General features: G+C 54.0%; 5 protein-coding genes across 5 annotated transcripts; 2 read left to right on the forward strand and 3 right to left on the reverse strand.

Annotated features, from left to right (window-relative positions):
* Window positions 1–2,717: 2,717 nt before the first annotated feature.
* On the forward strand, window positions 2,718–4,647 carry J4E85_004244 (uncharacterized protein; the record flags this gene model as incomplete). The annotated part of the gene is made up of 3 exons (XM_051468504.1): window positions 2,718–2,736; window positions 2,875–3,621; window positions 3,695–4,647. 3 exons carry the CDS (start codon window positions 2,718–2,720, stop codon window positions 4,645–4,647), a joined length of 1,719 nt encoding a protein of 572 aa, XP_051328096.1.
* An 805-nt stretch (window positions 4,648–5,452) lies between these two features.
* On the reverse strand, window positions 5,453–7,543 carry J4E85_004245 (uncharacterized protein; the record flags this gene model as incomplete). Its single annotated transcript, XM_051468505.1, has 4 exons — window positions 5,453–6,069; window positions 6,123–6,250; window positions 6,302–6,585; window positions 6,635–7,543. The coding sequence occupies 4 exons, from the start codon at window positions 7,541–7,543 to the stop codon at window positions 5,453–5,455; spliced, it is 1,938 nt and encodes a 645-aa protein (XP_051328097.1).
* Window positions 7,544–8,449: 906 nt separating this feature from the next.
* Window positions 8,450–10,351, reverse strand: J4E85_004246 (uncharacterized protein; the record flags this gene model as incomplete). The annotated part of the gene is made up of 1 exon (XM_051468506.1): window positions 8,450–10,351. The coding sequence occupies one exon, from the start codon at window positions 10,349–10,351 to the stop codon at window positions 8,450–8,452; it is 1,902 nt and encodes a 633-aa protein (XP_051328098.1).
* A 5,342-nt stretch (window positions 10,352–15,693) lies between these two features.
* J4E85_004247 (uncharacterized protein) lies at window positions 15,694–16,324 on the forward strand (the record flags this gene model as incomplete). Its single annotated transcript, XM_051468507.1, has 2 exons — window positions 15,694–16,186; window positions 16,251–16,324. 2 exons carry the CDS (start codon window positions 15,694–15,696, stop codon window positions 16,322–16,324), a joined length of 567 nt encoding a protein of 188 aa, XP_051328099.1.
* Window positions 16,325–16,911: 587 nt separating this feature from the next.
* Window positions 16,912–17,819, reverse strand: J4E85_004248 (uncharacterized protein; the record flags this gene model as incomplete). The annotated part of the gene is made up of 3 exons (XM_051468508.1): window positions 16,912–17,390; window positions 17,447–17,507; window positions 17,643–17,819. 3 exons carry the CDS (start codon window positions 17,817–17,819, stop codon window positions 16,912–16,914), a joined length of 717 nt encoding a protein of 238 aa, XP_051328100.1.
* Between the last annotated feature and the right edge of the window lie 2,367 nt (window positions 17,820–20,186).

A 20,186-nucleotide genomic window follows, 5' to 3' on the forward strand; every position in this document is an offset into this window, starting at 1 on the left:
GACTATTGACTTACCGCTGATTGCATAGAAATGTCCTTTCTTTTGGAGTGTCAAGCTTTCCACCCAGCGCTGCACGTGGCTCAAAAGCAAAAAGCGGTCTCACATTGTATGTGTGCACTGACCTCATCTTCGTACACTTCCTCTTCTGGTCGTAGCGTAGAGCTGCAATGTTGGTAAAGATGATGCGGTCGATCCCGAGCGAATGTTAGCTATCTCAGCTTATCTTGCTAACCATCAACAGGCCTCTCTTCGTGCGTCACCAGTGAGCATTCGCGTGAGCAGCGAAGCGAAGCAAAGCTGACTTGAGAATCTGCAAAGGGCATCAGTGACCAGGACTGAAGGATGTACCTAAGCTACAGCTGGGGGGACGATGCGGCGGTGGTTTCATCAGAAAATGTATACCACTCTTGAAAAGGCAAACATAGCCATGTTCCTGGCTTACATGCGCAAGGACGACCCATTGTTGCTCAGAGATACAACGCCATCCTTGATTCCAGTACAGTTCCTAAATCCCGAGTTGAAGAAAGTTACCGGGTATCGATTCATGACCTTTTCCGTAAACGCCAATACAGTGATAAGATCAAGTGACAGCAACGGGAATAGGTGACATCCAAAAGGTGTGTCAGTTGGTCTGGTCCGCGGCAACAGCTGTTCTTTAATTAGGTGATGGTAGTGGTGGTGGTGGTGCTTCGAGCCGGGTATTCTCAGCCAACATTCTACTGAATGCGATACCGACACCTTCGATGACGGCCAGGAGGATGGCGCAACCGACAGCATTATTGCGCATGGCTTTGGCGCCGCCTCGGACCGCCAGCGCGCCTCCAGTGAAGAAGCCTCCGATGATGGCATTCCACGGATCGTCCTTCTTCCTGCAAATGTATCAATTAGTATGTGTCTGGTTTTTCATCGCGACTTGGATTCCTCGTTGGCCAGAGAGGAGCCTCCGCACCTGATGCCTTTCACAGCGCAATCGAAGCTGCTAAAGAGGCCACCCCATACTCCAAAGTTACCACCAAGGACAGGAGCGCGCGTTCTCAGGGCGACAATGGCACCGACGCGTCGCTCGCCATGCGGAGAATTGCTGTTGGAGCTGTGAGCACCTTCTGGCTATACGACGTGGTGGTGAAGCGAGTACCGGAACCCCTTTATGCCATGCCAAACTGCCCCTCCGATGGCCTAGGAGTCGTTAGCTTTGAAACCGAGGATGACGTAGCCAGCTGCAAGCAATCGATAGGACTTGCCCCCATGCAGAACGCTCCGCCAAAATCACTAAGGGCAACGCAAGGGCAAGGGTCCCGGCTGTGATCCATGGACATTGCGGAGTGTCATGGAGTGTGAACGTGACTTGGGTTTGGTGTTTGGGCTTTGCCATGTGCCTGCGGGGTCCGCTCACGGATGCAGGTACGACGGGGTGCCGGAGCAAATCCGATACCAAGCATATGACTGAGAGCGACTTAGTTCCCGATCCCTTTGGATAACTTATCCTCCATGTGCATCTACTCGGCGCAATCTGATATATCATGGCTACGTGGGAGGCAACACACATACATTTGCAGAGGAAGTTACCTGTACGCCAACGCTGCACCTGGGGGTTCACCTGATTCCAGATGGTCCTTGCTACTTATCACGTCGCTATCTATGGGTATATCATGATAGATAAGTCATGGCTCTACTAATGCAAAGTTTATTGTAATCACAGCTTTGGAGCAGGCGAGGATGACAGCATCTCAAATGCACTCCTATTTGCAAGAGATGGAACATGGTGCACCAAGTCTTGTGCGTGTGGCCTTTGCTCCTCACTACGAAGCATGGGCGGTGACAGTGCGGGCGGACGTCTCGGCAGGCTCCAATACCGTGGACGTGTTCCGAGTCGGGCAGCACAAGGGGCTTGAGACGTAAGCGCAACGGCAGTTGGATAATTCTCGAGATGATTAGAAAGCAAAGAAATCCGAGGAAAGAGGCGAGAAGGGCAGGCATGGCTATCATTTGTCGGACGGCCAGGTACAATCCCCAATGATCAATCCCCTGCTCGCCCTAGCGCCACCAGCACGGTCACTGCAAGACAGCCTGCATGCAAGCCTACGTCGCCATCCTCCGACAGCTGCATACACCTATACACTGCTCTGTTGTTTCTTATTGTCGTCGCTGCACACGTCGTATCTGCTCTGCGACCTTGTCACTCGATTCATCGCGATATACACTAGTACGGACCCTGCTTTGGCGAGCCCGAGGCCACATCAGTTGAGCCCAAGTGCCTGTGTTGGCTTGGCGGCGGGCGAACCCCAATCCCACGTCTTCGGCATTGACGCATCATCAACGCTGTCACTCGTTCCAACCACCTTCAAGACACAATCTTTCCCCCGTGATCTGGTCGCTGTTGGTTCTTTTGGAGCTCTTGTCAGCTGTATACTGTCAGTGTTAGCATCGCCGAGCAATAGAGGGGTTCTCCGCTAACTGGCCACCAGTACCGTCCCTCACACAAACCCCTCGAAAAAGGTGCGTAGAGCTCCGGAACCGCCACACCCCGTCTCGACGTTGTTTGGGAGAGACCCCGTGTTCCCCAGGCGGCTGTGCACCGGCGATCCAGACTGCGCGTGGATGATTGCTAATACGGGCAATACAGCACGAGAGGGACCGACTTGGATATAGTAGGACTGCTGGGAGTCACGTCCACCCCACAGTCTTGGTGATCGGACGTCGGAGGAAGGATTGCCACCATGGCAGCGGCGACTGCGGGTAAGTAAAGGAAGTCGTTGCGGGCAGCCTGCAACGCTCTTCACCATTTCCTTCTGCCACCATGATGCACCAACATGCCTCGTCTGAGCCTCCTCCCCGGTCTCTCCAGATATCTGACATCGCTTCTCCCCTTCGCAGGCTACGAGTGGAACCGCTCTTCGCCGCTGCGCTCCTCGCCCGACACATCATCCTCCATGTACCCCGACCGGCCCATTCGCCCTCTGCCCGCCCGTTCTCTACGCGCTCGCTTGTCCCCCGAGCAGGCCGAGACGATCGTGTACCCGCACAACCCGCCTTCTACCGGGCCGCTCTTCAACTACCCGCCATACACGGCCGATGAGCGCGTCAGACCTCACAGGACTGGGGCTAATGACCACCACGCCTGTCATTGTGGCCATACCCATTCCGAGGTCGAGAGCGAGGAGGAAGAGGACGACCGAAACGGACCGCTGCCGTCGTCCCCGAGCTATCAGTACAGTAGACAAGCGTCAGGCAAGCCGGCAGCGGGTGCGACTGGTGCCTATCGCAAACCAGGTTCGCCTGCGTCTTCGGTCGATGGCTACGAGTCATTCGAGAACACGAACAACAAGAAGAAGCGCAAAATCCCCAACATGGGTAGCAACGGGTCACACCACGCGAGCCTCTCCGCGGATCTGACTGGCATGGGTGTTGCACCAGTTCACGAGGCAGGCGCCATGGACGACGGGGACGGCATCGCGCGTTACTACGGCTCGGCGCCCTCGACACCCCAACACGCGACAAGTTCTGGAACCGGCATCTCAGGCGCAGGCAGAGGGCGTTTCGGCCGATCTGGCTCGGGACGGTCAGAAAGGCGCGTGTTGGCTAGTTCGACCAATCTCGCCAACGCCAAAGGGAACAGCAAACGTACGGTGTCACCTCGGGAATTGATACGTCTTTACTACTAAAAGAGTCCGTGCGCTAACGATTTGTTTTCTAGGACCTCCGGAGCAAAGCGGCATCATCTCCACTGCCATTGCCAACGCAAACGCGACCCCGCCACCCCCGGGCAACGAAAACGTGAGCCTTCTGCAGCAGGAAGCCGCCAAGCATACTGCCAGCAAGACGCAATTCACTTTCACCTGCGGCTCCGACTCGGCCAACAAGATGGTCTGGCCGGGCCAGGAAAACGGCCAGTACCCCCAACCGCCTGGCGCATACCCCAATGCCGCTGCCTCTCCTTCACCCCACCCCCAAGCCACCCGCTCACGGCCCCCCGTGCGCCCCGATGCGCCCATGGTGTCTACCCAGGGCACTCAGACCAGCCCCAACATGAACGGAGCAGGTGCATACCCCCCACCGCCCCTGCCCAATGGGACTGCACGACGTCCGACCGGACCTCCACCACCGCAACAGGCACCGCCGCCTCGAAAGCCACGACGTAGCGCCTCAAAGCTGTACGAGTATGCTGCCCGCAAGCGTCGCATTCAGCAAGAGTACGCCAACTTCCACAACCCGCCAAGTCAGCCGTGGATATGCGAATTCTGCGAGTACGAGGACATATTTGGCCATCCTCCCATGGCTTTGATCCGGCAGTATGAGATCAAGGACAGGAAGGAGCGCAAACGTCTGGCAGAGAAGCGGCGGCTGTTGGAGAAGGCCAGGATGAAGGGACGCAAGGGCAAGAAGGCGGGCAAGAAGGCACAGAACAATGCCAACAACGCTCAGCACAACCAAAACCCTCCGCCTGGCGGCTACGACCGACGCGACGATGAAGGGTCGCTGGATCCACAGGACGAGTACTACGACGACGATTACGACGAACCGATAGCTACTTGTCCACATGGTTGCCAGCACCACCCGCATCCTCCGCATCCACACCCGCATAAAGTCCCAGGTTTGCCTCCTGGGGACCCTCGGGTGGGAGGACCGCCTGTTGCCAATGGCATCTAGCAACCGGACGAGACGGGGTGGGCCGTCTGTGTTCTTGCATTAAGTCTTCTTGTACTGTCTTTCCGTGCTGCCTTCATGGTCGGAGTCGTTGCAGCTGTTGCTCGGGTGTCTAGGCGCGGTGTCAAACGTATCTTCGAGATGACAGGGGGCTAGCGCATTCGATCAATCGCGCTCTCCCTCGCCCACGGCCTGACACCTTACCGAGCATACTCAGCAACCCTCCCTTAAGGCACACTGTTCCGTTTTGTTTGCAGCGTTCTAGCGTCGTTTTCCAGCATTGTTTCCCAGCACTTCCCCGGCGTCATTGAATCGTTGGTTGTTTCCAATCTGACACCACCCGATCACGACTCGTTCCCAACCCCCTCACCTTCACGACATATCATGAACATATAACCATACATAAACTCCACTCAAATAGACAACCTCTCAACTCCAGCACTGAGACGGACTGTATTGTACTGTACATATCCCGCCGGCAGTGTATAGAGGGAACATTACAAGATACCGGATGGCGTTTCAAGTTGGACAGCTGGTCCAGTTTGTTGTCTCACACTCTTGGTCGGCAGACTGTCAACATATCCTCATGTTACATAGTATACAAGTTGGTAATTACTAGCTAGAAAATCCATTTTATGTAACAACAAGCAATCGATCAAACTTCCATCCGATCTCGCTGTGCTCTTTGAACTGCGCTACATCACTATGCTTTGCGATGCTATTGTGCCCCGACTTGTGATTCGAACAAAGTCTCATGTCTCATTTCTCGTGTCCATGCAATAATGGCAGCTTCTTTCTGTACAAAGTTCTACATCCTTTCGACAGGGCTGAGTCCAAGCACCCTCATACCATTGTACAAGACCTGCCTAGCAGCAACATACAGCGCCAACCTAGCAATCATAACGTTCTTCTCTGAGCCCACAACCTGCAAGTGGTCGTAACTACTACTGAGCGCATGTGCCATCTTAAACAAGTACGTAAGCACAGTAGTGGGTTCCTGTGTCTTGAGCGTGTTGAGGAAAGTGTCTGGCCACGACGCCAACTGGCGGACCAGCTCAACAGCCTTGTCTTCCTTCAGCAGGCTCAAGTCAGCGGATGTGAGATCGAGTTCAGCGAGACTGGGGTCCGCGTCGCAGGCTTTGCGGTATATGGAGCAGAGACGGGCGTGTGCGTATTGCAGGTATGGGCCTGTGTCGCCTTCGAAGGAGCACATGCGGTCCATGTCGAAGGTGTAGTTGTTGATGCGCTTGCCCTTCATGTCTTGCACCATGACGGCGGAGATGCCCAGTGTGTCGGCGGTTTGCTCTGGGTCTTTGACTTGGGCGTATTTTGTTTCGTTTGTCTTCATTACTTCGTGCATCTTGTCGCCGACGTCGCGGAGGATGTCGTCGAGGAATTTGGCTGTGCCTTTTCGGGTCGACATACCTGTTGTTGTTAGTGACCTGGACGGAGTATAAGAGATGGGAAGGAGGTCATACCAAGGACCATGCCGAAGTTGATGTGTTGGCACTTGTCTGAGATGTCTTTCCTGCCCATGAGCTCTTCGATCTTGAAGAGTTGGGCCAAGTGCAGGTCTTGTTGTGATGCGACGACGTAGATCATACGGCTGTGACGCAGTTAGTAAGGCGTGGGGAATTGTAGGAATGAGCTAGCATACTCAAAGTGGTACTTCTCGACACGCTCGATCGCAGCGCCAATGTCTCGGGTCAGGTACAACGAAGTACCGTCCTTCTTCTTCACGACGGCCTTGCCCAGTTTCTTGGAATGCTTTGTGAGGTCGACAATGACAGCGCCCTCTGAGTCCTCGCAGACCTTCTTCTCCCACATGATCTTAGCAGCAAGATCCATGCTCTCGTCCTTGACTTGGGACTCTCCGCTGTAGTCGTCGTAGTGAATGTTTAGCCGGGCGTATGTCTGCTTGTACTTCTCGATGGACAGGTCCTGCGCAGGTCAGTATTGATACTCTACCCTTTGTGATCGGTCTACTCACCCTGAAGCGCTTCCAAATGCCGAGCGCCTTAGGCTCGCCATCTACCATGCCCTTGAAATATTTCCTAGCCTGCTCGTCGATACCCTCAGCTTCGATCTTCTTGACCTCGGCCTCCTGTTCCGACGCATCCTTGCCCTCTTCCTTAAGCTTCGCAGCTTCAGCCTTGAGAGCCTTCATCTTCTCCGCCTCTTCGTGTTGTACATTGCTGACCCTGACGTAGATGTCATACAAGTGTCCAATGGGGTTCTTGACGAGTTCCTCCTCGTTGCCGTAGAGATCGAACCCAATAGCCAATACACCGTATTGCTTTCCCCAGTCTCCGAGGTAGTTCATGCGAACGACGTCCCAGCCAGCGCCCTCGTATAGGTTCGCGAGGAATCCACCGATGATTGTGCTTCGCAAGTGACCAGCGTGGAAGGGCTTCGCGATGTTGGGTGAACTGAACTCGACAATCATCTTCTTCGCGCCGGAGGAGGGGTCGAGCGGGTTCTTGAGACCGAGGTTCTTGTTGAAACCATATGCCTCCTTGGACTTCAGAACCATGGGCAGGACGAGCGAGGTGAGCGTCTCTGGCTTGAAGAAGAAGCCAATGGATGTGTTTGTGACAATTGGCTTCTTAACCAGCGGCGACTCGGGGAAGGCGTCTGCCAGCTCCTGTGCGAAGGCCTTCATGTCCTTCTTCTTCTGGCGGAGCGCGGGCACGGCCAATTGCAAGTCTCCATGCTCTGGCTTTGCCGTCCATGCTAACGTGGGGTATATTATTTGCTTGTCTACGCCTGACACGGACGAGAGCAGCTCGGTGATGTGGCTCCGGTAGATGTCGAAGGGGTTGAGGGCGGGATATGTGTTGGGCTGTTGCGGGACCTTGTCGAGGCCGAGCGTGGCGAGTGTGTTGGTGAGGTCCTCCATGCTGACTGGTGGGCGCGCCGACGCGTCGAGGTTCCGGAGGGGATTGAGGGAAGTAGCGTCGAACTGGAAGTAGTCTCGCAGTAGTGTCGAGGCAGCTGCGACTCTGGGACTGTTGTGCCCGTGTGGGATGGGCTGGTTGTGTAGATAGTGTCGCGGACGTGTGTGCGGTCGCAGCGGGGAGGAGAGTGTGTGGAGGGTGGACGCGCGCGGGGTGGTGGGCTTAAGGGCAGGCTGTGTCAGTATGACTGGACTACGGCTGCGTCTCTGAGTCAAAGGGAAGGAGCGAGTCGCCAGCGGCCTCGTCAAACAAGCGTTGCTAGAGGGAAAAAGTCTGGCGCGACAAATATTTGCCAGGCTTTGCTGCATGCCAGATGTGGGGTAGCTGCGATGCGTCAATGGTTCGCGAGAGATGCGAGCAATCGCGCTAGTATAAAATTTAGGAGGGGCTCCGACGTGAGGCTGAACATGGCCTGAGCCCCCAGCATGCCATCGTCGCAGCCACCGTAGTCATCACTCACTATCACATAGCATCACCTCGAGTCAGCTCATCCAAGAAAAAGCTCTAATTACAAAATCTAAGTGCCTCGAAAGTCCAGACCAATCTGTGCCATCGCCGATTTCGCGCAACAAAGGTGCCACGGCGTCGACATGAGGCTCGTATACGCACGCCTCGCACGATTCGGATCTTGTGCCTCCAGATTCTGACATGCGCATAACCTACAGGGCGGCACATATGCGTGCTGATGTTCCTGCGCGTCGCCGCGGCCAGCCAGGTACTACATGCGCCATGCATGGCTCGTATACAGGTCGAGTCAGATGCAGGCCCGTCAATGCAGAAGGACGAGTCGGGCTCACATGTCATGTGTACTTCCACCCAACGACAGGCTCGCGTCTCTTGTTGCCCTCTCATGCTTTGTCTCCTGAGCTGCCTTTGGTTACGTGTCCAGCGAAGCCCAGCTGCTCTCTGTTATCGTCGCAAAGCCTGGCGTATTCGAGCAATAACCGCAGAGTGTAAAGATCCATGTCCTCGCGGCGCAAGACCTGATTTGCCCACTCCTGGCCGCTGAATGCGATCTTCTCCGCTGCTTTGTCGTGGGCACCATACGACACCGCCACATGATCATCTCCAGTGCCTAGGAAATAGTCCAAAATAGCGTGCATGTCGACAAACGAGTTGTCCATTGGCACAAAGTGCAGCCATGGTACTAGTCGGTCGTCGTGCCATTCGGAGTAGATCGTCGCCTTGATAGGGACGGACGTCGAACGTAGGAAGGAGAGATAGCGCCCAGAGAAGGAATTGCCATCGATATCAGGGAGGAGCTTGTAGTCGAACTGTTTGGACATGGGGACCTTTTTTACAGTCCCGAACCACTGCTCGTTGTAGTCGCAAGTCCGCTTGCCAGACTGTGGGAAGCACAAAAGGTCCGTGAAGCCGACATTCGCAATCCGGTCCAGCCAAGTACCCATGTTCATGTGTCTCGTCGCTTCTAGATGATACGTCGTGTATGACTGCGGGCTGTATGTTTGGCCTCCTTCCGCTGCCTTTGAGTCCATCTCAAGGTTGTGCACATATGTCCCATTCAACATGGAAACGAAGCGGTGCCGATGGAAGCGCGTCCAGTTCTCTGCCTTGTTACGACCTCCACTGGCGACACCCCGCCACACAGCGCCTGCTGTTTTCTCCGACCAATTCTTGCCATCGGGATTTGTGCCTGAGTAGTCACCGCCTGCAAACGCCTCAGAGAGATAGGCAGCGGGAGGAATGAGGATATCCGAATTTTGCTGCAACTTCGTTTCACCGAAGATGGGCACTAGAGCGTGAGTCGTTGATATCGAAACCGGTTCGATGAATGTTCCATGGGACTCTTGTAGATGCTTTTGTTGACAAGCATCTCTCACCAAGTCCCAGTTCTGCACGTAGCCTTTATACGAGTGCTCTGGATAGCCCCGAGGAAAAGGAGGAGGTCCAGCAAGGTTCGTGGCGGCGACTTGGTTCCGGCCAGGTGAATCGGGTGGACATGCTTTCCGCGCCAACTCCCAATATGGCTCGCCCGGTCCCATCCAGTTCACCTGAGGCGGCTCTCCGGACGTCTCATCCAAGGCTTGGAAGCTGCCGTACTCAGAGATGGTCTCGTCACCGGGCAGTATTTTCCTCGTCAGGGTCTCAGTCTCGGTGTAATTGCTCATCTCCTCCCACGGTACGATAACTCGACTCTCATCCATAAAGTTGACGGCGATATCGAGATCAGGTAGCAAGCCTTCCATGCGCCTGACCATGTCCCACCACGCGAACATACGGTCCGTCGGCGTGCCTGGACCCTGGTTTTCCGTCCTGGTGGCGGTTCCGTTTCTTACGGAGATGCGATGTTCATAGTGTTGTGCAAAGCCACGCATACTCTTTGCAGACACACCCCAGAAAGGTCTTAGATCACGGTAGATCTGGTCGAACAGTCCTTCGACAATGACCGCATCGTGTTTTTGCGCATACTCAAACCAGGCGTCAAAGTAAGGTGGTGGATTACGACCGCGCCTTTGTCGGTATGCTTCAGCTGCCGAATTTAGGTCGTATGTTCGTTCTGAGATGAGCTCTTCAAATTTGCGTTGCGCGTCTACCATGAGCTCGTCGATGGGGTGCATTTGCTGCGTGCTTGGACCATGATGGATCAGCTTGTCGCGATGCGCAGGTAGTGAAGGCGAGCGGAATTGCCAGAGCAACAAGACGCTATTACAGAGAAGCAGGACGCCCAAGCCAGCCGTAAAGACGATGGCATTGCGAAAGCCGACGAATCGCGCGCACCGCTGGAACATGTTGATGGAGGTCAATCGTGTGGCAGGTTGTAGCAGTGACGTAGGTAAGTGCCAAAAGAACAAACAAAAGAAAAAGTTTGCGATAGCCTACGCCACTTACACCGAGAGCTTTCACCTCATGTTCTGGGAGGTACGTGAAAGGCGAGGTGAAGGGGCGGCCCTTGCCATCCGCTGGTTAAAGGCAGGTCCCAAACAGAACCACGCGACTGCCGCATGACGCAAGCAGCCAGTGGCCCCGAGAAGGAGCCGTTTTCTGCCCTGTAAAATCGATTCACACCTCAAATTTGTTGCAGTGTCGTGAAAATTGCTTGCGCGTCGCAATGTTTATACAGCCGTATACTTGTCGTGCTATTGTATTAACTGTTCTACACATGAATATAATCGACTCACGACATAGCTGTAAGTATCGTGAAGAGCGCATTAAAACGTTGAACGGACACGTTGATTGGGACGGACCAGTTCTTCGCTTCCGATCCCAGAATTCAACAGCAAGTCATTGCGACTCCTACTCCTTGGCGTATCATCAAACACCACAGAATGTAAAACTCGCTCCCGTGGACGCACGCGTCGATGCTGACTCCGACCGCTGGATGCGCACTAAGAAGAGGACGATGAAAACTGTGGCAGTAGCTGCAGAGACAAATATCAACGAGAAGCCCCGTCTTGCACTGTAGTACCTAGCACGCGCGCCCTTGGTCTTACCAAGCTATGACTAGCGCTTTCACTGACGTAGATGGACCCGTAGAGTCGGAGTTTTGTGTCGCGTACCGCGATCTCACGTCTTACGTGGTACCCATAAGCCGTCAAACGCCTCTCAATAGATGTTCCTACACGTTTTGATGCAAAGAAGAAATTCGGGTAGTCGCATGGGGTCGTGGGTGCTGTATCCACCTGAGGCGTTCTCTTGAGTCGCGATTCCAAAGATGTTGCCTTGTTCGATACCTGCAACATCAACAGCCTTGGTGCTTGCCAGCGTGACCAAATAGCTGTTTGCAGTAGAGTTGATAGATAGATTCTGCCTAATTAGCGGCATGTTAAAGCTTCTCTACAAGATCGATGAACGCGCAGTCTGAAGCGGCTGAGATTGAGGACGTACTGACTACTTGATGTCAAAACTTCCTGCAGACGTCAAACCCGGCAGGCTGCAGGAGCGCTTGAGTGATGCGAGCTTTCGTCCACAGTTACGCATGATGCGCCGGCAGGGTCTGGAAGGTAGTATGCCGGATGGAGTGATGAGGCCCGGGCTCAAGTGCCTTTGATTCGAGATCTCTGGAGCCCGCCTTGACCTTGACTGAATGAGGCGATGTGTTTCGATTGTATGAACACACACCAGCGTGAAGATATGGGTGCGGTCTTCTCACAGTCTGACGTCGCTCATGCTAGCAGCTGATCCCGTGTAGCTGTTTGGGTAGATCCAAAGGAACTGGCTACTAGGGCCTCGTCCGCGGACAGTGGAATTGGCTGCTGTGTGGGCGTGGTTCGCAATCTCTGCTCATTGCCTATGTAAAAAGCCGGTGGCAGATTCTGAAGGCGCTAGAACTTCCATGAGCCTGTACGATCTCGAACCCAGAATCTATTCTTGCATGCGCAGGGTCGCAGTGTACCTGGAAGAGCGGCGATGTGCGCAACGTCGTACAGGAATTTAATCTCCGCACCTCTGGATGTTTTGAGACATACTCGCATGGGGATCCAGGCGACTCTGAAGTGGCTTCGGGGCGCTCCCAACTGTATGGTCAACGGAATGCCTGGGTTTGCAGACAGATCTGATGCAGATGGAATCGTGTAATCTGGAAGTCATCTGAGACGAACATCCCGATGTGGAAGTTCCATGTTTGCTTTTCCTCGGGAAGGGAGCGGTACGCCATGCGATCATTTCACATGGCTATGATTTGATCACGCATGCGTCGGGGTCGACGGAGTCGATGATAGAGATGAGTAGCACATCCCGAGTATCGCTTCTGATGAGGTAGCTTCGAGAAAAAATTGCTGATGAGCTGCTCGATAGCCATGAACTTCAGTCGTGAGAGAAGGACTATGCATTGAGCTATACGCATGATGCGGACGCAGCGATCGATTGGTCAACAAGGTAATCGATAAGTGGCTGTTATGGACGTGTAGCTTTGTAATAGCGAAATGGAGTAAAGGAAGCGCAAGCGTCTGAAAGAGGGTTGATGAAGTGGGACCTGGACAAAACTTCGGCGAGGTTTTGCATCTAGCGGTCAGGTTGACGAGTAGGTCCCAGATTGTCGGATCTCGTGATAAGAAAGAGCCTGTCCAGTCAGCTGGTTGCGGTCGCTGTAATCCGCTTCCGCGAAAGCACCACATCATTTTCAGCCTCCACGGTTCGACAAATCAAGTCTTTAGTAGACCGCATACGGCGCTAAAGTGAGCAGTCCTTGCCGTCCTTCCTACCCAAGCTCTCGCGCATGTTGCGCAAATCGAATGCGGCCACTAGGAGGCGGGACGAGGTGAGGGACAGGGGCGCCCTGTCAAACGACCGGTCGTGCTGGAAAACCTCAAAGCCTGGAGGGAATGCTAGACCACAGACCAGGGTCTCAAGAAGTAAGATGTCTCGAAGTTATCGATGATCCAGAGCTCAAGAATATACGAGTGACAAATATAGTGTTAACTCGAAGCCAAATATCGGCCGTGATGAAAATCTCGTGTGAGCAGATCTTGTACACAAGGCCACACATGATGGGGATGCGGCAAATTCCTTTTGGAACCCTGCAGAACCGGTTTGCGTAACAACGTTCGGAAGACAGACCGGGAGGACGGCAAAATCGAGGTAGGGCGTGTTACACGATCCGGTAAAGCTGGGTAAACAGCTCTCCATGAAGCTGACAGATGTCTAAGATGCCATGTGAGAGCTGCACGTAGCCGTTCGTAATACGAGGGTCAGCTTCCGAGTATTGCTATCCTGGCACGCATTGACTTGCGGAGAACTTCGGAGCACGTTGGTAATGGCACCGAGAGCTGCATCGAATTCTTCGAGAGGGGTTTGCGGAAGTGATGTTCATGGTAGCTGGAGGTGGCTGCCAAAAGGGCAGGCGCGCACGGACAATGTCCTTGCTGAGGCCTGAGGTAAGAACTTGTCTTTTTTTCGCCAAGCTGATGGCGATGCCGCAAAGTACAGCGGCGCGTGTCACGCAGGCTTATACCAGGGCGATGGGCCGGTAATTGGTGGTCTGGCAGAGGCCACGCAGCTACACCATGACGTTGGTCCGTGGTCGTGCCTCGGATCGGCAATCGTGCGATGCTAGCCGTAGGGCGGACCGGCGCTACTGGCTGGGAGATGCACATCAAGAACGCCATACTCCAGAGCTCCATGGGCGACATGATGCTGGCGGCAACGCTAAGCCGATGCGCAACACGCACAGGGGCGGCGTCAATCACCATGCTAGAAAAGATGGAAGCAGGTGGACGCGTTTTGGAACTGGGCGACACTCAGCTCAGACCAATAGCGCAGGGCGGCAAGCCACGAGAGACCTGCAGCCCACTGCAACAGGTAAAAGTCTTCTAAATGCTGGCAGTCCGAGGAGTCTGTATAAGACGGCGTACTCACCGTCTCTGAGCTGGTCGGTTGACTACAGGAAGCAGACTGCCGCCCAGCACTCCAAGGCATTGGCTTCAGACTCCTTCATCAAGTGAGACAATCTTCATCTCCTCCGCCATCGACGACGGTCCACGACGTCCCGACGCCGCTTCCAGGCTTGTCTCCAGCCGTGTGCATAGAATAGTGCTTGACGTCGAACACGGCAGCCAAGGAGAGGTACGTCGGAAGTGCTCCATTGATTGCAGAGGGTGTGGTCCTGGAAAAATGGCGCCCCATTGGCGGTTCTGTCGTCAATGCAAAGCAGCAATGGTGTTGGATGAGAAAAGACATGTCTGGCTGTGTGGGCAAAGCATGGCTAATATACAGCAGCAGCATAGAACGTCCCAGGACTCTGACAAAGCCGGCGCCTTCTAGAGGCCCCAAAGAAGCCCCTGCCCAGCCGATATCGACGCTGCAACAGTGAGATAGAGGCACAGCCGCTGTTGGCATCACCTTGTCAAGTCACGCCAGGCACGACTCGCACAGCAAGAAGTGCAGCGTCATCGTACCACGCCACCAGCGACCGGCGAAATAATATCCCGCACACGCTCAGGAACAGGCGGGCGGGAGTGACAGGGCAGAAGGTGAGCAGTTCATTTCGCTTGGTTGCTCGTTCATCCTGTCCTTATCCTACATCCCTGTTGCCACATGGCCGGCCGGGTTCCTGTGACGCATCACATTCGTCAATTTCCCTGCAACACCATCTGCTGCATCTCTACCACACACTCCGCGCTGTCTTTTCCTTCTCTGGCCGTCCGTTGTCCGCTGCTGTACGCGTCTCTCCGACCTCCGCGCATGGATAGCTGCCCGCCTTTTAGCCGCATCGCTGCATTAACAGCGCAGAGGCAGGCGCAAAGGGCAGTCTCTCCACTGGAGGGCCGCCGGGATGTGGGGCAGTACCGGGGGCCTAAGCGGGCTGGCGAGCGACTTCCAAACCTCAACCTCTGCCTATATCCGTCGAAATATCGCTTGCTGCTGCACTTTTGCTCTCTGCTAGGCGGCTATGAGATTAAAGGGCCCTAGTATTGGGTTCAACTGCACCGAACGATCCATCGTCATCCTAATGGAGGGGCGGCCCCATGTTCACCAAGCGAGTTTAGATGAGAGGTCTGACTCGTGGCTTGACTTCATTTCCTATATCTTTACTATCCAACACCGCGTATCGTTGATATAAGGCCTCGTCATATGCTGGAGTCTCTTCACAGTCTTTTCAGTCAGCTTGGACACCAACAATTTGTTACTTTCCTTGCTTTTCCCACATCATTTCCCGGCCGCCTCAACAACAAAAGACAGCACTCCACAACATAGCAGCAGAGCTATCATCTGTCTGACTCACAGTCTTTAATGAAACTTTACTAAGAGAAACAGGTTCAGCCTTCTTCAGATGCGAAGGGGCCCACGACGTGGACGAGGTAGAAACCAACATCCCACCCGCGGCGCATCTTCTCGGCGAGATACGTCAAACCCTCCATCAGCATCCAATTCCAGAACTACTTCGCGACACAACACCGTCGGAAACAGCCGAAGCCACGCGTCACTAAGGCGCTCCGCTCGTATCGCGGGATTACTCAACGGCGAGACTGATCATCAGCTAGCCAACGCCACATCCTCGATGGCTGACGTCGCAAGACCAAGGGCGCTAGGAAGCAGGTCCGTTCGTTCAAGACATCACTCCGGAAACGCCCGCACTTCAGGAAGATCAAGGTCAGACCAGCATTCCCTGTCTCCGGAAGAGATCCGGTACGCCATGGACATCGTGGTGCAGCCACCACGAACTGCTCGGGTTGGTCAGACTTTGCCTGGATCCATCGTCGTGCGATTACGAACCACCAACGCGGACACAGATGAAGCGGTTGCGGACTCGACTAATCTGGTTGCTGTCGCCGCCCTGGTACCTGGTCCAAACACTCCAGCATCTGTGGACACGAATGCTCTCAATGCGCTGCTCACTGGGCGTGTCTTCGATTCTATTCACCCGTTCAACGATGATGAAGCAGACGGATCGATTGCCTCCATGGACATGGCCGACCCTCATGGCGTAGGCTACATGCGCTTTCCCGAGCTCGTCATTCGCCAGGCTGGTACCTATCGGATACGGATCACGCTCATCCGGATTCGTAGCTCTGCTACCGACCCACCAGTCACGTCTGCAGGCAACGGCTTGGCAGTGCATGTTGTCGATAGCAACCCAATTGTGGTTAATGGGGGTGGATCTTCGTCAAGCATGGCTGCATACAATGGTAAGTATCTAGTGGCAACCTATTGATCTTCTTCAGTTTCCTGATACCTTTGTCGCATACATAGGGGACGGCGATGTTGACGATGGTGGTTGGCTCGAGGTTCTGCGTTCCATTCAGGATCGGCGCATCTCGCGGTAGTGCTATGTTTCGGTCTTATGTTGGGTGGCATCTTGTACGACTAAAGGGTTTCTTTTGGGCATCGTGATGAGTTATGGGGAAGCAAGTGTTTTGGTTGCATGTGGAACGACCATATCGTTAGACTACGAGGTTGGTGTTGGACTGAGGCCTGGGCTGGGTGTCAATCGGGCTGCAGGATTTTGCAGGCTCGATGAGGGAAACTTTGCTGTCTTTCTTCGTTTCAGATGCATGATATCATTAGCTTTGTGTGCACGCCTCAGTTGGAGGTAAAGAAGGCACGATAATCAATCTCTCATAACTCTGAACCTCGAAAGTCGTATGCGCCCATCCAGTCAGGTCCTGTCAGAAAATGAAGTATTGACGGCACCAGCAATCTCACACTTCTGCGACGACTGCAATATTGAGGGGCAGACGAAAGTCTTCTGAATCACGTCACCGAGTGGCCTTTCCAGAAAGCAACTACTTTGACATTCGTGACTAAACAGAAACACCGCAACCGACTATTTACAAGTCCAACCTTATCATTGTCCTTCCTAATCACCTCCACTCCACCACCCACTACCTCATCACTCACTCCAACCCACGTTCTACTCAAAGTCGATATCCGCGCTGGGGTTTCCAATGCCAATAACGCTACCACTTCCGCCACCCGATCCAGTCGGTGTGCACTTCCTCCACGCAACATGAAGCTGCTGGGTAAAAGCAACAGTAGCATCATCATTGCTCATCTCACCCGCCTGATCAGACTTCTTGTTCGTAAGCGAAATCCTGTTGTTGATGTTGAGAATTCCGTTCTGGCCACACGGCGACCAGATGGTGGCGGTAGTCTCAACGCTGTCTTGCTTGGTGTAGACTTGGCCGGTCAGGAGGGCGCCGCCGCCTACGGCTGACATGCGCGTGGTTTGCGTCTTGCCAGCGTCTTGCGAGAAGTAGTAGGTCGTGATGAAGCTGCCGGTTACGCCTTCGTCGAGACGCGCCCAGCCGTGGTAGGTGGCGTCTACGACGGCGTACTGGAAGCCGCCGGGGTACTTCAAGTTCAGGTGGAGCTGGCAGTTCTTGCTGCGGTCTAGAGGAAGGGTGTTAATATGTTGTTTGTTGGGAGGGATATGGGTTTAGCCTCACCTGCTGGTACGGTACCAGGACCGATGTAGGTCTGGAATTGATCGAATCCATAAGTGATGACCTGGTTGTAGTGTGAGCTGATTTTCTTACCATGCCGACTCTCCAGTCCTTTGGGGGTATGTAGTGCCATGGATCGCGGAAGTAAGACTACATCCGTCCCCTAAGCCCAGCATGGGAGTGTTGGGATGATACTCACAGTCTTGTCCGTCGAGGTACTGGTGGATACGGAGCCTTGAGGACATCCGTTACCAGAGTATGACGTGTCAACGATAGTGATCTGCTCTGCGGGAGGAGCATCCTCAGAAGTAGTCTGGGGCAGAGGGTTGGCCGCGGCGAGGACCGGGAGGAGGAGAGCAGCGATTTTGGCGTGCATGTTTGCTCGTGCGGAGACAAAGACCGTTGGTGGTGGTGGTGGTGGGCGTTGAAGTGAGTGTTGGTAGTGAAGGCTGTAGATCTGCGATGGGTTTCAACAAGAAGGCATGGAGACATGCTTTATACACCACATCTTTTCACGGTTTTAGACCATCATGCCGTGCAGTGCCTCGCTATGCCGCCTCGACTTTGTTCCGACATGGCTGTTGCGGTAGTCTGGAGACAATGTGCCCTCGAAAGAGCTAGTCCAGTTACCAAATTTAGCTTCGGGAGGAGTAGTTCGGTATTAAGACAACGGTATCTAAACACTGAGCCAGGGTGGTTGAGCTGCTTCTTAAATTGAATGATCTGGTGCCGCCGAAATCGGGACCTAGACGATATGATGAATACGAGAGTATGACCAAGAGCAACTGAAGATGAATGGAGGCCAGCAAGTTACAAAGGCAGTGATCTGCGTTGCAGTCAGAGGTCTGTTGCACTCGGCGGCCTTTCGGTGGTGGCGTGGCACCATGATCCAAGAGGACAAAAAAGCATTATAGTGAGAATACGAAAAGCTTGGATGGGTCTTTGATTGCCATGTTGCGTGCAGCGAGGCTCTGGACTTGCATGATAGTGCTCTGCCGCGGATTGACGCGCTTAAAATAGTCTCCAGCATCGGTGAGGCAATATCGCCCCACCTGGGGTGGAGTTGGAGATCAGGTGATGCGTGGCCGGCAGCCAAACCGACGAGCTCGGATAGTATAGCCATATCCAGCTCCCAAATTTCTGGGGTATTGTGCTTACAGAGCTTGGTCTCGACTGGTACTCCGTAATTTAACGCGCAATATGTTTGCTCGGTAAACGGGTCGCTTAATTGGGTAATATGCGATCTGGTAAATCCTCGCTCGTCTCTTCCGATCAATATGCAGGGTTTACCCGGGATCATCAGCCATACGGTGATCTAAGCTTGCGGCTTCAAGAAGGAATGTATAGACAAGTAGAGTAAAACCATCTCCACTCGTTTTGACTTGTCTCAATTTCCTCGCATATGGATGTACATTAATCGATCCGTCGGGGGGTTCTGTTCGCCTCAAATCTCGGTTCAGGCAACGTTCTCGCCTCCGGATAATTCGATATACGGAATCACAAGACTTGTTGATGCTGCCGTTGTGTTCAGCTCATGTGTTTGGTAGAGTCTCGCGAAGACAATTCCACGCCGTGCTGATCAATTGGCTCATCCGCACAAGACAGAAAGACATTCCGGGGGTCTGGATCGTCCACGAAGCTCTGTAGTCGCTCGCAGTACGCTCTTCATAGATCATAGCAAGAAGGCCTGCCACACCAGGAGATACGGAAGTGCCCGGAGTGATCAAGAGAACGGTCCGCCTTGTATGCGAACACTGTCATGCATCCACGTGCCAGCTTTTCAAGGTCAGATAACAAATCGGTTGTCTCCATGGAACACCAAATACGCAAGCTGAGAGGATCGTTATAGTAGTGTACTCCACAGCTACCTCGTTGGTAAGCTTTGTCTTTGCCACACTCGATCGAAGTCAGAAACTGCAACAAGCCCTTACGCATGTATTGAGACGAAATGAACGAGACGACGAGGCAACCCTTCGCAGCCCAGCTCTGGAACCCGAGGAAATCTCCCACTATGTGAGAGCTTGTGGTTTTTAGGATGTACCCAATACCCAGATCCTGCGATCTCATCTACCAAACAGATGACGACAATGCGCTCCGGGGCGTCGATCATTACGCGTGGGAGAGGGAGTACATCCTCGCTGTTGCGCTGAGCAATGGGCGCTACGGTTTGTTAAGTCCGAAGGAAACCCCTTCGCCGTCATCAGTGAGCTAGGCGGATCTCGGCAGCGACACCGTATAGAGATGCCTCCGGCCGAGGTGTGGCTCAGGAGGCCCAAGTGGCTCATGCGCTCGGCTTGTTTACGTTTCGCATTCGCGATACCGAGAGTGAGTTGGTCTATTTGCGGTGGCGTTTTTGATTCAGACTCTGCAGAAGCCTAGTTCCAGCTGAACAAGTGAGCTGACCTACAGCATGAGTCGCTGAGTTATTTGTGAGCATGTGTTTGGTACCCCGCGATTAATCCGACATATTCGATGACAAAGTCGTGGCGGAGGCGCAAGCCAAGATGGCGGGACATGCCTGACGTCAAGCCACAGACGACACTGAGGGGCCAGAGCATTGGCAAGACAGCTGAGGAACGCAGACGGACTTAGTTGGGAGATGGTGACAGGGCAGCCGTTGACGCTCAATCGCGGTAGGAGTAGAAGCGTGGTGAGGCTGAGCAATGCCAGGGCCTAGCCAAACCTTAGGGCGCTAGCGAGATCGACCGAGCCGTTTAGGCAGTCTCCACTCCGTGTGTTCCGG

This window comes from Alternaria conjuncta (genome assembly GCF_024043145.1).
Source record: "Alternaria conjuncta strain BMP 0040 chromosome Unknown scaffold_5, whole genome shotgun sequence".
NCBI lineage: Eukaryota > Fungi > Ascomycota > Dothideomycetes > Pleosporales > Pleosporaceae > Alternaria > Alternaria conjuncta.